We start from the raw sequence: 14741 nt of genomic DNA on the forward strand, positions 1-14741 counted from the left end.
ACGGCCATCTTCGGCCAGTAAGAGTACGAGCAGTGCCTGCATGACAGTGGCACACCCGAGCACATCGCCTCGGCCCAGTACAATCTAGTAGAGACGACGGGTAAGAAATATTTACGTCCAAAGTAGGACGTTGTACAAGTACTGGCCATGTCCTATATTTGCCAGAACCATCAGCATCTTGAAATCCCATCAACTTGATTCTTATACGTTCTTTGCTTAGATTCATTCAAGATGCGCGTTACTGCTATCGTCACCGCTGCCTTCTTGGCCAGCAGTGCTACTGCTGCTCCTACCCCAGGTCTGATCAGCAGCATCCTGGGCCTGCTCACCAACGACATCAACAAGCTTCTCTCCTCTCTGGGTATCCACCTCCACACTGATGGTGCCAATCACGGCGCCACTGTTCCTTTCCACGACCAGTGCCCGTTTAGCATCCCAGCTGTTGATCTAAGCCCCATTCGCCACAGCCACGATATCAACTGGGGCAAGGGCGTCAACGGCGGCAACTTCATCAACTGGAAGACATTCAAGGCCAATGGTGCCAACCTGGGCGGATGGCTGGAGAAGGAACAAACTCATGACCCTATATGGTGGTCTGAAGGGGGCGGCGATGGTGCTCCTGATGAATGGACCCTCTGCCAGAATCTCGGTAGCAAGTGTGCTTCAGTCTTCGAGGAGCGTTATGCCTCTTTTATCAACACCACCACTATCGACCAGCTTGCCAATGTTGGTGTCAATACTCTCCGTATTCCGCTCACATACGCTGCCTTCATCGAAGTTCCTGGTTCTCAGCTTCACCATGGCAACCAATTGAAGTTCCTCAAGACGATCACCGACTACGCCATCAACAAATACGGCATGCACAGTAGGTCGACTTACCCTAGGCTGATATTGTGGTGCCATTGCTAACAAGCCCTCTCAGTCATCGTCGGTCTCCACTCGCTTCCCGGTGGTGTAAACAACCTCGACATCGGCGAGGCACTCTTCCACCAGGCCTGGTTCCAAAACTCTACAAACCTTGACTACTCCTTCCAGGCTGTCGATGGTGTTCTTAACTTCATCAAAAAGAGCGGCCACGTTAACGCTTTCACGATTGCACCAATCAACGAAGCTTCCGACAACTTCGCTGGTTTCGGATCTGCTGCTGGTCTCACTATCAATGGAACGAACTGGATCAACACTTACTTCAGTGGGGTACTCAAGAAGATCGCCAAGGTGGACAAGCGCATTCCTATGATGATTCAAGATTGCTTCATGGGCGCCAGTTACTGGGCACCCTTCTACGACGCATCTGAAAATATTGTCTTCGACTCTCACGTCTACTACTTCGCCGCCGCTGGCACATATGCCGGCTACGTCAACCCTGCCGTGTGCGGCCAAGCCCAATACATTGCTCAGGAGACCAAGTTTCCTGTTTTCGTCGGCGAATGGTCCCTGCAGGCCATGTACAACAACACTCTGGATACCCGCAAGACCATCTTCGACACTCAGCGTTACGCATGGAACAAGTACTTGGCCGGTGGTGCCTTCTGGAACGGAGTCTCTTACGCAACTGCCAAGGTGGATGGAGAGGGTACTCAGCGCGAGTACTGGAGCTACATTGACTTGATCAACCAGGGTGTGATCACCAAGGTTACAAACGAGTCATACTGTTAGGCGATTGGAGGAAGATGAGTTACGAAAGCATATATACCCGGATAGAATAATTTTGTAATGTTCAACGATTTAGTGTTTTAGAGTCAAATGTTCTCATGGTATCAGACTTTTTTTTATCTCCCATCATTCAGGTTCTATCTTATCGAAAATACACTTTGCTTTGAGTCCTGTGACTATGACGTCGGGAGGGGGACTTCCTTCCTTGGACCGAACACCAGACTCACTTTCACCTCTCATCAGAGCAGCAGCGGCAGCCTAGTGGTCGGTTCACTGGATACACAGTGTCCGTGTATCAATTTCATCTCGCCGTAGCCTTAATCTCGTAGGTGGTAACTCATCCACGACTTCTGAGTCCCTACCCTGCCCACGCGGTCCGCCTACCAGGTTTACGATCCTCGAACGCTTGCAACGAGTCGGTATATTCAAGGAGGCCACCCGAATACAAGCGATATCGAATCGAATCAGCAGTAGGAAGCAGAACGGCGACTCTAGCTGTAGCCAAGCCGCTCGCGCCTACCCTCAAGCTACCAGAGTGAGTGAGCGCACATGCCTGCCTCAAGCTCCAATGGCTAATTTTCTAGCCTCTCCGGTGAAACCATCGCTGTTCAGGTTGGTAATGAAGTCGTTCACGTACACGAATTTCACACTCGTATCACCGAGAGTCTGCTGTCCTCAAGAGCAATGTGGCGGAGCAGAAGGATGGCGAGATGAATTCTGAACTTGTAGGTCGGGACCAGATGGATATCTCGGAGGCTTGAAAGGAGCACATATGTATACCATACTCAGCTGCGCGACAAGGCTTTCAATAACTACATGCTGATGAGGGTACTTGAGGACATCCGTTAATGGGATGTGTACGCGCTTGATAGACCTACGCAAATGCAATGTTAAGATGAGACTACCGGATGGCCAATCAAAAAATTAACATATTATCAGTTCACCTTCACTTAGGCGAGAAACAGTTCGCATCACCCAGGTGAAGGCGCATTATTTATTAGCGAGCGAAACTGGGAGCACTCCTCTAAGCTTTCCCATCTACCACTCTCTTCAGTTCACAGACTTTACCGTCCCTATATCCAACGAGATGTCGACAGCAACAGCCACCACTTGCAGCACTGCTACAATTGTTCTAGTGGCGCCACCCGAGGACTTTTCGTCCCTGTCAGGCTCGGCGGCAACAAGACCTCAATACTGCGTGTACACACCACCGTGCTGGTCAAAAGTTCCGAATTTCTGAAGAACGCCATAAAACCGGGATGGCGCACTGATGCTACGAACCCATCGATATCTTCGACTTCGAGCTTACGATCTTCGAGGCATATTGCGGATGGCTATACGCTGGGAAGATTGTACGTCACGAGGGCCATCACTTCGATCTCCTCGCTAAACTATATGTCCTGGGGGAAAAGCTGATGGATACTGCCTTCAAGGATGCCATCATCGCTGCCATCATCCGTTCATGCATTGACTACAATATGTATCCCGGAATTAAACCGACACAGACCATTTACGCCGGTACGTCTGCCAGTTCGCCTGTGCGACGTCTAATAGTAGACTTCTGGGTGTTCAATGCCGGACGAACATGGAAGGGGCTTTCGGATTTGATCGAGGGAACCTGTCCTGACTTCGTTAACGATCTGGTTCGCGAGCTCATTGTGAAACGAGACAGACCCGCCGACTTCGTACAGAGGCCATGGCTCGCGACTCCTGAATCTTACCACATGGATAGCGAGACCAAGTAAAGAAGCTCGTCTGTTCTGAGTTGTGCGGTCAGACACTAAAAGTTACTTGGTATACCTTGAATCAAGAGAGAGATACATGGGACATAGCGAATATTTTCACAGCATGATTTCCTCAGATACAAGTCGTGACATGAACAGTTGGGGCTGGACGACATATCACTGGATACGGCAGAAAAGCAAGAAGGAGATTGAGTTGACAGGAAATAGGTATCTTCTCACTTACTATCTACCATAATTCATCACTCAATACTACCGCCGAAGCAACGATATCATACAGTTGAAAACGCCGAACATTCTACCCTTGTGACTGATTGACCGCTTTGCGTGCTCCTAAACTCCAATTCGTATACTTAAGCAATAGTCGTCTAGAAACCAAAGCCACCAGGGAAGCCGCCGGGAAATCCGCCACCCTGCTGGAACTTGAAGCTGCCACCACCGCCAGGGAAACCACCGCCTTGTCTGAACATGAACTGCTGGCCTCCGAACGGCGAGCCCTGGAAGGGATGGCCTTGTTGCTGCTCGTTGTTGTTGGGGTCGTCACCGCGGTCAAAACGTTCCTTGAGTTCAGGGTCGGAGAGGACTTCGTAGGCTTCGTTGACGGCAGCCATCTTCTTCTGCGCATCCTCAGGAGTCATATTGTTGGCTGAAGCCTTATCAGGGTGGTAGACCTTGCTCAACTTGCGGTATGCCTTCTTGATCTCGCGTTCATCTGCATCACGCGTTACGCCGAGGACCTTGTAGTAGTCCTTTGTCTTCGACCGCTTGAGCAGTGTATGTGCCTTGTTGTGCAGCTCATCTAGCTTCTGGCTTTGGTGGTGTTCTTTGGCATGGTCTAATGTACGAACACAGTCTTCAAACTCGTCGGCTTCGAGCTGGCCTTGGGCCTTGTGGATAAGACCATGTAGCGAGTTGGGGTTGAGCTGTAGAGCTTCGGTACAGTATGGCGTGCCCTTCTTCAGGTTGTTCATCTCGACGTAGGCTTCACAGGTCATCTCTACAAGGGTTTGGTAAAGACCGTTGGGTGAGTTGGCATAAATGTAGCCTTGTTCGGTGTAGTCCTTGAAATCTTGCTTGACCTCCTTCAGTAGACCCGGGTCTTCTTCGCCACGGTCGATGAGGAGTTTCGAGGCAGTGGCGAACTGGCGCTTCTCGAAGAACTTGCGAACCTTTTGGATGTCCTTGTCGAGGTTCTTTTCTCTCCTGCGCAGCTTCATGCAAGCCTTCGAGTCGGGATCCGATTGGAGACATTGTGCGATGTGCTTGAGACCCTTGTCGGTTTCACCCAGCGAGTAGAAAGCCATGGCGGAGCTCTGGAGATGGGGTACTATGTCGCCGGTGTTGATCTGGAGGAGATGTTGTAAGTCACTGATGCCTTCAACAACCTCGCCCTTCTCGAAGCGACAGCGTGCTCTTGTCTTGCGAATGTCGTATGCGCCACCTGCGACTACAATGGCGGTGCCTGCATTTGAAATGCACGAATCCCAATCACCCTTATCCGCCGCTTCTTGTGCCACGATAGCAGCGCCCTGTGCTTCTTCCAGCTGGGCGATCTCATCCGTCTTGCCGGCAGCTTCATAGTCTTTCCGTGCTGCAGCCCAGTCGGCCTTTCTGGCTCTGATCTTGGCTCTCTGCACCAACGCGCCCTCGAAGCCAGGCTTCAGTTCCAGCACCTTGTCGAAGTCATGCTGCGCTTGTGCTGTTCTTCCAATTTGCAGGTAAGCGGCGCCGCGCCTAAAGTAGGTGAGGTAGTTGCGCGGATCGCGGGTGATGGCAGCGTCGAAGTAGAGGAGAGCGTCTTGGGTGTTGCCAGTAGCGAGTTGAACACCGGCGTCCTTGATCAGCTGCGATACGGGAGTATCCGCGGGAATGTCCGAAGCAGAGAGTGCGCTTGCGAGCGGGAGCAGCCCGAGGGCAATGGAGGAGAGTCGGAGTATCATGGCGGATTGGCGTTGGGGTTGCTATGAATGAGTGACGGTAGGTTGGATGGTGGTGAGGACGTATAAGAGTCCGCGCAGAGAGGCAGCGGCAAATGCGACGGTCAGTTCATGGAAGGAGCGAGTCGTGTCTTTATTTGGTCTTTCACTTAAACAATTGCAACTTGTCCTCAGCGACGCATGATAGCCGGGGCGGCGCACTGGCCACCCGAACATTGGAGCCCCAGACGCTAATGCGGGCAGGGGCATGGATGATGACGCGCCCGTGAACGCCGCCGCCGCTACGCCATCAGGACTAGAGAGACGCATACCTCATATCTAGCTCCCCTTCACGCTCGCCTGGCGCACCTTTTCCCATTCCCTCTCTTTCACTCCCCGCAAATATCTTCGCCAGCCATGTCTTCTATTCGACTACGCATCGACGGTCGCATATTCCGCGATCCTCAGAACCGCGAAGTCACCCTGCACGGCATCAACTGCGCGGCAGACGCCAAATTCCCTGCAAAGCCAGATCAACCATCACACATACCAGACAACTTCTTCGAAGGCGATAATGTTTCCTTCGTCAATCGGCCATTTTCCCTAGAAGACTCGGCCACCCACTTCTCGCGTTTACGTAGTTGGGGCTACAACACCATTCGCTATGTCTTCACATGGGAAGCCATAGAGCACGCGGGACCAGGAAAGTACGACGAGGACTGGATAGATCACACTATCTGTCTACTGCGCAAGGCAAAAGAATATGGCTTCTACATCTTCATGGATCCCCACCAGGATGTCGTAGGTAGCATTCTAACACATTCAATTACCATCTCTCTAATACACCGCGTAGTGGTCACGATTCTCTGGAGGCTCTGGTGCGCCCATGTGGACTCTCTATGCTTGCGGGCTGGACCCCGAGCACTTCGCCGTTACCGAAGCCGCCCTCGTACACAACACATATCCCGATCCTGCCACATTCCCTAAGATGATCTGGACTACCAACTACACACGATTAGTAAATCAAGTCATGTGGACACTCTTTTTTGGTGGCAGGGATTTTGCGCCGAAGGCTATCATGGACGGCAAGAATATCCAGGATTATCTGCAGGAGCACTATATCGGAGCATGCGAGCATCTCGCCAAGCGGATACAACAGGCCGGTGACTTATGGCACGATCCAGTCATCGGATGGGAAAGCATGAATGAGCCCAACAGAGGCCTCATCAGCTACCAGGATATCACCCAGATCCCCAGCGAACAGAAACTACAAAAGGGTACTTCACCGACTGCTTGGCAGGCGATACTTACCGGATCGGGTAGAGCTTGCGAGATCGCGACTTGGGAGTTCGGTGGTTTGGGACCCTACAAGAGCGGTTCGGTATTGGTAGATCCCGAAGGCACAATAGCGTGGCTATCAAAAGATTACGACGACACCAAATACGGCTGGAAACGCGATCTGGGCTGGAAGTTGGGCGAGTGCTTGTGGGCGCAACACGGCGTCTGGGACCCAGCGACTGATACTGTTCTGAAGAAGGACTACTTCGGAATTGACCCTAAGAATGGAGCCAAGATTGATTACGAGTACTTTACGAACCACTACTGGCTACCGCACTACCGCGCGTACAGTAAGATGGTTAAGTCGATATTCCCAGACTCCCTGATGTTCTTCCAGCCTCCAGTACTGGAGATACCACCAACTGTCAAGGGCACAGAAGATGATGATCCTAACATGATCTTCTCACCGCATTTCTACGATGGAATTACTTTAATCACTAAGAAATGGTATGTTCTATCACACCGAACCCGGATACATTTCATCTAACCACGTATAGGAATCGCGTATGGAACGTCGACGTTTTTGGTGTTCTGCGAGGGAAATACTTAACGCCAGCGTTCGCTATCAAGATTGGAGAGAATGCCATTAGGAACTGCTTCTCACACCAGCTCAAGGCAATCCGCGACGAGGGTACAGAGTACATGGGAGTTCACCCTTGCATCTTCACAGAGATCGGCATTCCATATGACATGGACGATAAATACGCGTACAAGACTGGCAACTACAGCAGTCAGATAGCAGCGCTGGATGCGAACCATTTCGCTCTTGAAGACAGTAAAGCTAACGGTTTCGCATTGTGGACATATGTTGCAAATGTAAGTTTATGTTCTGTGCAAAGCTGAATCCTGGCTGATATATACAAGAACTGCCATTATTGGGGCGATCTTTGGAACGGTGAGGACCTGTCCATCTACTCAGTAGACGACAAAGCTGTACCAGCCGGTGCCTTCTCGCCAGCCGACTCTCGTGCATCACTAGACACCAATTCACCTACATACTCAAGGGCGCACTCGACCGACACCCTGAGCATCAGTCCGTCCAACCTGCAGAAGACCATCACGCCAGAACGAATGAGTTCCAAGAAGGATGAAGGCGATGTTCGTGGTCTACGCGCAGCAGAAGCTTTCATCCGCCCTACTCCTGTTGCAGTTCACGGAGACATCTCATCGTATGGGTTTGATCTCAAGAACTGCACGTTCAAGCTCGCGCTCGCTGCGCCAAGCTCGACAGCAGAAGAATTCCCTACGATCTGTTACCTCCCTGAGTTCCACTTTCCGTCGGGACAAACCAGCGTCGAAGTCAGCGGCGGCAAGTGGACCATCACATCTGAAGAGACAAATGGTGCATTGCAACAGACGCTGCGGTGGTGGCATGCAGAAGGCGATCAACTCATCACGGTCAAAGGTGTAGTACGAAAGGCAGGTAGCGCATTAGGCACGGAAGAGGACGAAGGATATCTTCAGCAGTGCCAGAAGCAGACTTGCGTTGTCATGTAATGTCTCGAGCTTCTGGCGGTTTTTGGTGTGGTGGGGGAATCGGACCAACGCACGGTGATGCAATGTCATCCGATGCTCAGGTCACGCAGTCAGCGCGGTTTTTTGTGCATATGATCCGTTTGGGTAAACATGAGCGTTGTACGACTTTCTGATCTTGTCACGGCGTTTTGGGGCATCTACGGTAGTGTTGAGCGTGTATATAGCGATATTCGATGAAGACTAGTTGGGAAGCGACGAGCCTAGTTCTGGCGGCAAAGCAGCTGACATCGCGTTGACGTGACGTGCCTTTGGGACTGCAGCCTGCAAAACGCGTCCGTGGAACGTGCGACGTGAAGATAAGCCTCAATCGCCTTTTTGAACCGTTGGGACAAAGTGCACCACGTCTCGGGCCAGCAAGTCAAAGAATCTGGGCTTACACGCTACACCGCCATCTTTCTTTGGTTTGTCCAGACATCGGCGCCAAAGCTTCTCGACCCACGATCCTTGTCCTCTACGTCTTCCGCTTTCAGCAACCTCCGCCCGAATAATCTGAGACTCGGAATAACAAACACACGCCATTTCCACAATACCTGCGGCAGCTCACAAATAGACTCACCCGACCCTACGTCCCCCGGGCCCAGGCTAGAGAAGCCGTTTCAAGATGAATGCTGGCGCAGACCAAGCCCCGCAAACAAATGGCGGCGATGGAGCACAACACCAACACCACAGCGCCAACGGAGACTCGGACCTCTCCCAGATACTAGAGGCACTGCAGGCCATCTACGCAAAAGACTCGACCAATGATACCCGCCGACAGGCAACCGAATACCTCGAGCAAGCAAAACGGCACCCCGAAGCGCCTTCCCACGGCCACACACTCGCCCTTGACCGCTCGCAGCCCGTGCCCCTCCGCTACTATGGCCTTACTATGCTGGAGTACTCGATGAAGTACAGCTGGGAAGATCTCACAATGGACCAGGGAACTGTGTTAAGGGGCTATGCGATCGACCTTGCACAGAATGTGTCCGAAAGCGAGCCCGTCTTCATTAGGAACAAGATCGCGCAGCTGTGGACAGAGGTTGCGAAGCGCAGCTGGGGTGCAGAGTGGCTGGATATGGACCGGCTGCTCGTCTCACTGTGGTCGACTTCCCTGCACCACCAGGCTGTGGTCTTATACATCTTGGAAACGCTTTCCGAGGAGGTTTTCAACCGTGAAGACGCTACGGCAGGCCTTCGAGGAAGCGACTTGGGACGAGCATGTGTCGAGATTTTCACACCGCTCTCTGTCATACAAGAACAACTCCCTACACGCGAGAAGAGTCTTGAAGTGCGGTGTGGGGACGAAGGGTGGCTGAGAAGGCTATGCGATAATTTGGGATGGTGCTTGGGACAGGATTACCAGAATCAAGAGGCTGTTAAAGCGAACGCGATCAAGACTATGCATGCGCTTAAGGCGGCTATGCCATGGATTATGCCCAAGGCCATTGCTGCGACACAAGTCATCGAGGCCGTCTGTAAGGCGCTGGCTACCCCAGCCGTGGAGATGCAAATCGTAAGTCGCGTCTAGCTACCCACAACATGCACAGCTGCTGACACAAACAGGCCGCCGTCGAGACTCTCCAAGCCATCTATAACCGAACCCACCTACACGACGACGAGTTTGTAGAGCTTGTATGCCCTATGTTCACACCTGGCAGTGTTTCACTCCTGCGAGAAGTATACAATTGGACACTCACGGACATGGATGTGAATGACATAGATGATCAGAAATATATGCTCTGCAAGAGACTTTCAGAAGTACGACTCCAGCTGCTCTTCCATTCGTAATGCTTGCTAATGATGGTAGTTGGCAAATAGTCTTGGACTCTTCATCGAACAAAAACCCCAGTCGATACCCGATGGCAGCGACCTAGCGGGCATATTTGGTTTCCTATACGACATTATGCGCAACCCGAGTCTTGTCGTCTCCATACCTGTCCTTCATTGTTGGACTAAGTTGCTACGATCGAGCATTGTGCGAGACTCTGATGTCGTCAACTCCATGGTTGGAGGATTACTCGAGACATGTTGCGCTCGACTTATCCGATACGAATCGTTGCCGGAAGATACAGAAGACGTCACATTGCAGTTTCTCAACGAAGATATTGATACAATCCCTGAGCGCCATGCCTTTCTGGGTAACTACCGCAGGTTTTGCGCAGATGTGATCGAAGTCTTGGTTCGCAAGACGCCTGTTGAGGCAATGGAGCATATCCTTGCTCAAGCAACAAACATGCTCCAAAACCTGTACAATGGCCAGCCCACTTTCCAACGCCAAACCTTCACTAAGAATTCTCCCCAAGTTCTTCAGGTCGATGCGCAGGTCACTGTCATCGAAGCCGCACTCAAGGGATACATGAAGTGGCAGCAAGGGCAGGGCGAAGATGCGCAAGACAATGAACGGACGTGCAACACCCTAGAAGATTCACTCGAGCAGTGGGGCAGGCAGATTTTGCAAGCTCAGTTCGAAGACCCTGAAGTCGCAAGGAAGATAATTTCCCTGATGGCAACACTCTCAACAAAAGCTCTGGGCGACCGGCCAGGTTTCGCCCTTACTTTCCTGGAGTACATGCTTACAATACGGTTAGCCGATGACACGAGCTACCCACAGTACTCCGATTCTGTCAAAGATCTCGAGCGCATATGCAGTCTCGAGATGCAAAAACTAGCGATGAAGTTTGCTGACGATTTTATGAACGTCTACGAGCAACTAGAGGCCAAGGTCAATGAGATGATTAATGACCCAACGACTGACGAACGCCAGCGTATGGCGTACTCCGCTTTCCTTTTCATCATCATACATAGATGTACAACTTTAGAGCGCGCCACACAAGAAGAGCGCATGAGGCAGATGCTCAACAGCGTCAAGGATGCTTGGCGCAACGATGAGTTCACCAACGCTATCTCTTCATTCCAATCTTTCTGCAGCGTGTTGGGCATGGGCCAATTACCCGAGTTTCTATCTGCGAACAACTTCCGTGGCGTTCAGGACTGGTCTGATCAACAACTGCCTAGTGATGGCCAAGCATTGCAGGCTTCGATACTTGAGCGTTCCCAACATCTGCCACTGCGACTTACTAAGACGCTGCTGGCAGCGTCGACGGAGAAGCTTCGCGATGGTACTGCTGCGTATGAGACCGCTGCGGTACTATGGGCTGAAACTATACCGGTGCTGCTTCCCAATCTTCTTCAGCTTGTGAGCCATGCGCAAGCATTCAACGACATTGAAAGCAATTGGTCACACTTACCGGTAGAATTACAGCAGGTTATTCGAAGAGTATTGACAGATCGGTTCTGGCAAGCGGGTATATCGACGGAGAGCAGAGATGATTTCTTTGCCAGAGTCAGTGGCTCCAAGTCGACGTATGAGGGTTTCGCATCGACAGTACGGGGTACTGTACGACAGATTAGGGAGAGCTCCTACTACATTCTGTACTCACTGACACGGTTCCGAGACTTCTTCTATGGCATACAAGACCTGCCAGGACCGCTGAGTCAAGCACTATTCGGTCATGCTGGAGCTTTGACAGCACACCATCTATCCGTTCTGCTGACAGTATCTACCCATCTCATCGAAGGTTGCCCAGCGCGGTTACGGCCACACTTCCTGCCACCAATGATACAAGGGCTGTTCAGAGAGCTTGATCGAAAGATATCTGGAGAGTGGGATGAGGTTGCCCGACAAGTGGCGGAGTCAGGGGACAATGACAACTTGACGGACGAGATGAAGACGGAGAGCATACTACGTCAGCTCACCTATTCGTCTGTCTCGCTTGTCGCTGTCCTGCTCGATTCGAGACAGGGTAAGTCATTCATTGCTCGTGAACGCAGGTGGTGCCTTCAGCGCGAGTGCTTTAGGCGGGTCGAATCCGACTTTAGCACCGCATTTTTGGATCATAGTTGTATAAGATAAATAGCTAACCTTATCGTAGAATTCGCCCGTCACGATGAGCACGGCAGGAAAGAAGCCAACGCACCGCCCATGTGCGACTTTATTCTCGCAACGCCCGCAGTCCTCGAGCCCATCCTCCTCTTCTGTAACTCAACTATCCGTGTTCGAGATACCAGGTCCGTGGTCACCATCGTCCGTGTGATGCGTACCCTACTTCTACAGTTCAAAGAAAAGTCCCCCATCCGCGATTACTTTTGCAACGACATACTCAAGTCAGCTATCACATCCCTTCACGAGCCCTACTTTGTCGATTGTCAAAAAGAGCTTGCTTCCCTTATTGCTGGCATCATTCACCTGGACGAAGACATACCCCGCTCGATCATCCTGTCCTTACCCGGCATGGGTGACCAATACCGTGTCGATCGCCGACTTGCAAAGCTCCGCAACGCCAACAGGTCTGACGAACGTATGCAACGCAGCATCGTGCTTGATCTCTTGAGTAGTATCAAAGGTGTCAGCATCCACGAGCAAGGCAAGATCCAGAGACCAAAGGCCAAGCCTAGGACGGCTATGATGGAGCAGTACATGAGCGTAGATCAGCAACCAACTATAGTCAGAGGAACTTCCCCAGGCCTGGCAGGAGTGGCGGATATGTTTGGAGAGTCGTAAACATACAATGTGGGTGGAGACTATTGTCTTAGATGGAGGATGGTGTTTAGGTACGATTTCGTAGTGGGGAGAGACAATTCGGTTGAAAAAAAGGGTATCGGGTACTGCAGTACGGTAATGGGGTGAATGAACTGGGAAAGCATTATTGGGACGACACGAAACGGCAGGCTGGATATAGGATGACTGGTATGCATAGCATGGATATTTGGTTTCTTCTGACGACGTCGCATTAGCATTACATGTTAGGCAAGAGATTTCTTTGTGTTGTTGCTTGGTAGATGCCAAATCAGAGGCTTGCACCAAGAACCAACTCTATTTCTATACGTCGCTAGTGTCAGATTTTAGTGAATGTATCCGTCTTTTCGATTACCCCACCCCCCGCTCCTGTCCTACCTGGTACTCTCCGTGCCTGTCTACCAAAAGAAGAAGCAACGTGCGAATCAGTACCTGTCTCGTTGCACTCTATTTGTGAGCTGTCACTGCTTATTCATTTATCTGCATTGCCTCCAAGAAGTCACGCACTGTGCATCGAGGATAACAAAACATCCTCTTTATCATGAGCGAGATACCAGTCGTAGATTTTGGCGCTTTCTTACAGGGCGGAGAAAGCGATAAGAAGAGGATTGCCGAAGAAATTGATGATGCATTTCGTGGGGTCGGATTTGTGTATTTGAGGAATCAGTAAGCGTCCCTGTATGAGCTGTATGTGAGATATGTACTAACGCTGTATACCCACATCTAGTGGTTTGAAGAAGAAGGTGGTGGTGGAGGAATGCTTCACCTGGTCCAAAAAGTTCTTCGATTTACCGCTCGAAACGAAAATGTTGGCACCTCACTCACCGGGTGGAAGTCATCATCGTGGCTACTCGGCGCCGGGTGTGGAGAAGGTCAGTCAGGGAGTTTATGATGTCAATGAACTGAACAAATTGAGAGAGGTAGGCCCTTTCAACCACCAGGCTACAAATTGCATGCTGATAGAATTCAGATACCTGACTATAAAGAATCTTACGAATCTGGTAACATGAAAGATGAAGCACAACCAAACATCTGGCTTCCAGAAGATAGGCTTCCAGGCTTCCGCGCATTCATGGAAAATTATTTCACTGAATGCGCCAGTCTGATCCACAGCATCTTGGATGCTCTCTCTATTGCACTCAATGTTCCTGAACCAGGTCTCTCCCCAACACATTCAGAGTCACTTTTCCAACTCCGGCTCCTACACTACCCCTCTATTGACGCCGAACAGCTACGCAACAACGAACGCAGCAGGATCAACGCCCACTCGGATTTCGGCACCTTGACCCTGCTCTTCCAAGACAAAGTTGGAGGACTGGAGGTACAAGATCCTGTTGAACCAGCTATTTTCCGCGCGGCGGAACCCATCGAAGGTACCGTGTTAGTCAACATTGGAGATCTGATGGCGAGGTGGAGTAATGATCGTTGGAAGAGCAGTGTCCATCGTGTTGGACTACCGACAACGCTCCAGGGGGGAGGCAAGGCTGGCGAAGTAGTGGTACCAGATCGTTATTCGATCCCCATCTTTGCGACGCCGAACATGGATACTATCATTGATACATTACCAGGGTGCTGGGATGACAAGAATCCGAAGAGATATGAGCCTGTCACGGCGTGGGGGTATGTGCAAATGCGCATGGCTGCGTTGTACGAGTAGCGATCAGACTGTGTGGAGGTTGTAACCTGCCTGTTTTCCAATACCCGAAACCTGCATCTAGGCTGAGAAAGCAGACAAACCGGTCAGTTGTGTTTGATCCTGTGGATGACCTGTCGCAATGTGTTCTGCAGAGTGCCTTGTCGTATCGTGCCACGCCACATGCAGCTCGAGGTCCTGCAAGCACCCATCCCACGGTCGTATTGACTTAGGCAACAAGCCGGACAACCCTTAACTTGATATTAACACAGCTTTACCTCTGGCAGTATCGCAGCTACACGATCATAGCTGGTAGTCCTTCTTGCTCCAAAATCAAGGTGAAGGTGACCCCGCACGTGAGGACGCGT

At 51.2% G+C, this 14741-nt stretch overlaps 6 protein-coding genes across 6 annotated transcripts; 5 read left to right on the forward strand and 1 right to left on the reverse strand.

The window, feature by feature from the left end:
• Window positions 1–231: 231 nt before the first annotated feature.
• On the forward strand, window positions 232–1656 carry AA0111_g7460 (hypothetical protein; the record flags this gene model as incomplete). The annotated part of the gene is made up of 2 exons (XM_028653798.1): window positions 232–865; window positions 923–1656. 2 exons carry the CDS (start codon window positions 232–234, stop codon window positions 1654–1656), a joined length of 1368 nt encoding a protein of 455 aa, XP_028504946.1.
• A 1412-nt stretch (window positions 1657–3068) lies between these two features.
• AA0111_g7461 (hypothetical protein) lies at window positions 3069–3398 on the forward strand (the record flags this gene model as incomplete). The annotated part of the gene is made up of 1 exon (XM_028653799.1): window positions 3069–3398. One exon carries the CDS (start codon window positions 3069–3071, stop codon window positions 3396–3398), a length of 330 nt encoding a protein of 109 aa, XP_028504945.1.
• Window positions 3399–3763: 365 nt separating this feature from the next.
• Window positions 3764–5335, reverse strand: AA0111_g7462 (hypothetical protein; the record flags this gene model as incomplete). The annotated part of the gene is made up of 1 exon (XM_028653800.1): window positions 3764–5335. One exon carries the CDS (start codon window positions 5333–5335, stop codon window positions 3764–3766), a length of 1572 nt encoding a protein of 523 aa, XP_028504948.1.
• Window positions 5336–5728: 393 nt separating this feature from the next.
• AA0111_g7463 (putative glycosyl hydrolase) lies at window positions 5729–8146 on the forward strand (the record flags this gene model as incomplete). The annotated part of the gene is made up of 4 exons (XM_028653801.1): window positions 5729–6112; window positions 6165–7096; window positions 7147–7465; window positions 7514–8146. 4 exons carry the CDS (start codon window positions 5729–5731, stop codon window positions 8144–8146), a joined length of 2268 nt encoding a protein of 755 aa, XP_028504947.1.
• A 640-nt stretch (window positions 8147–8786) lies between these two features.
• AA0111_g7464 (hypothetical protein) lies at window positions 8787–12725 on the forward strand (the record flags this gene model as incomplete). The annotated part of the gene is made up of 4 exons (XM_028653802.1): window positions 8787–9677; window positions 9728–9922; window positions 9972–11967; window positions 12097–12725. 4 exons carry the CDS (start codon window positions 8787–8789, stop codon window positions 12723–12725), a joined length of 3711 nt encoding a protein of 1236 aa, XP_028504942.1.
• Window positions 12726–13281: 556 nt separating this feature from the next.
• AA0111_g7465 (hypothetical protein) lies at window positions 13282–14397 on the forward strand (the record flags this gene model as incomplete). Its single annotated transcript, XM_028653803.1, has 3 exons — window positions 13282–13406; window positions 13468–13660; window positions 13711–14397. 3 exons carry the CDS (start codon window positions 13282–13284, stop codon window positions 14395–14397), a joined length of 1005 nt encoding a protein of 334 aa, XP_028504941.1.
• Between the last annotated feature and the right edge of the window lie 344 nt (window positions 14398–14741).

The sequence above is a fragment of the Alternaria arborescens genome, assembly GCF_004154835.1.
Source record: "Alternaria arborescens strain FERA 675 chromosome Unknown contig_17, whole genome shotgun sequence".
Classification (NCBI taxonomy): domain Eukaryota; kingdom Fungi; phylum Ascomycota; class Dothideomycetes; order Pleosporales; family Pleosporaceae; genus Alternaria; species Alternaria arborescens.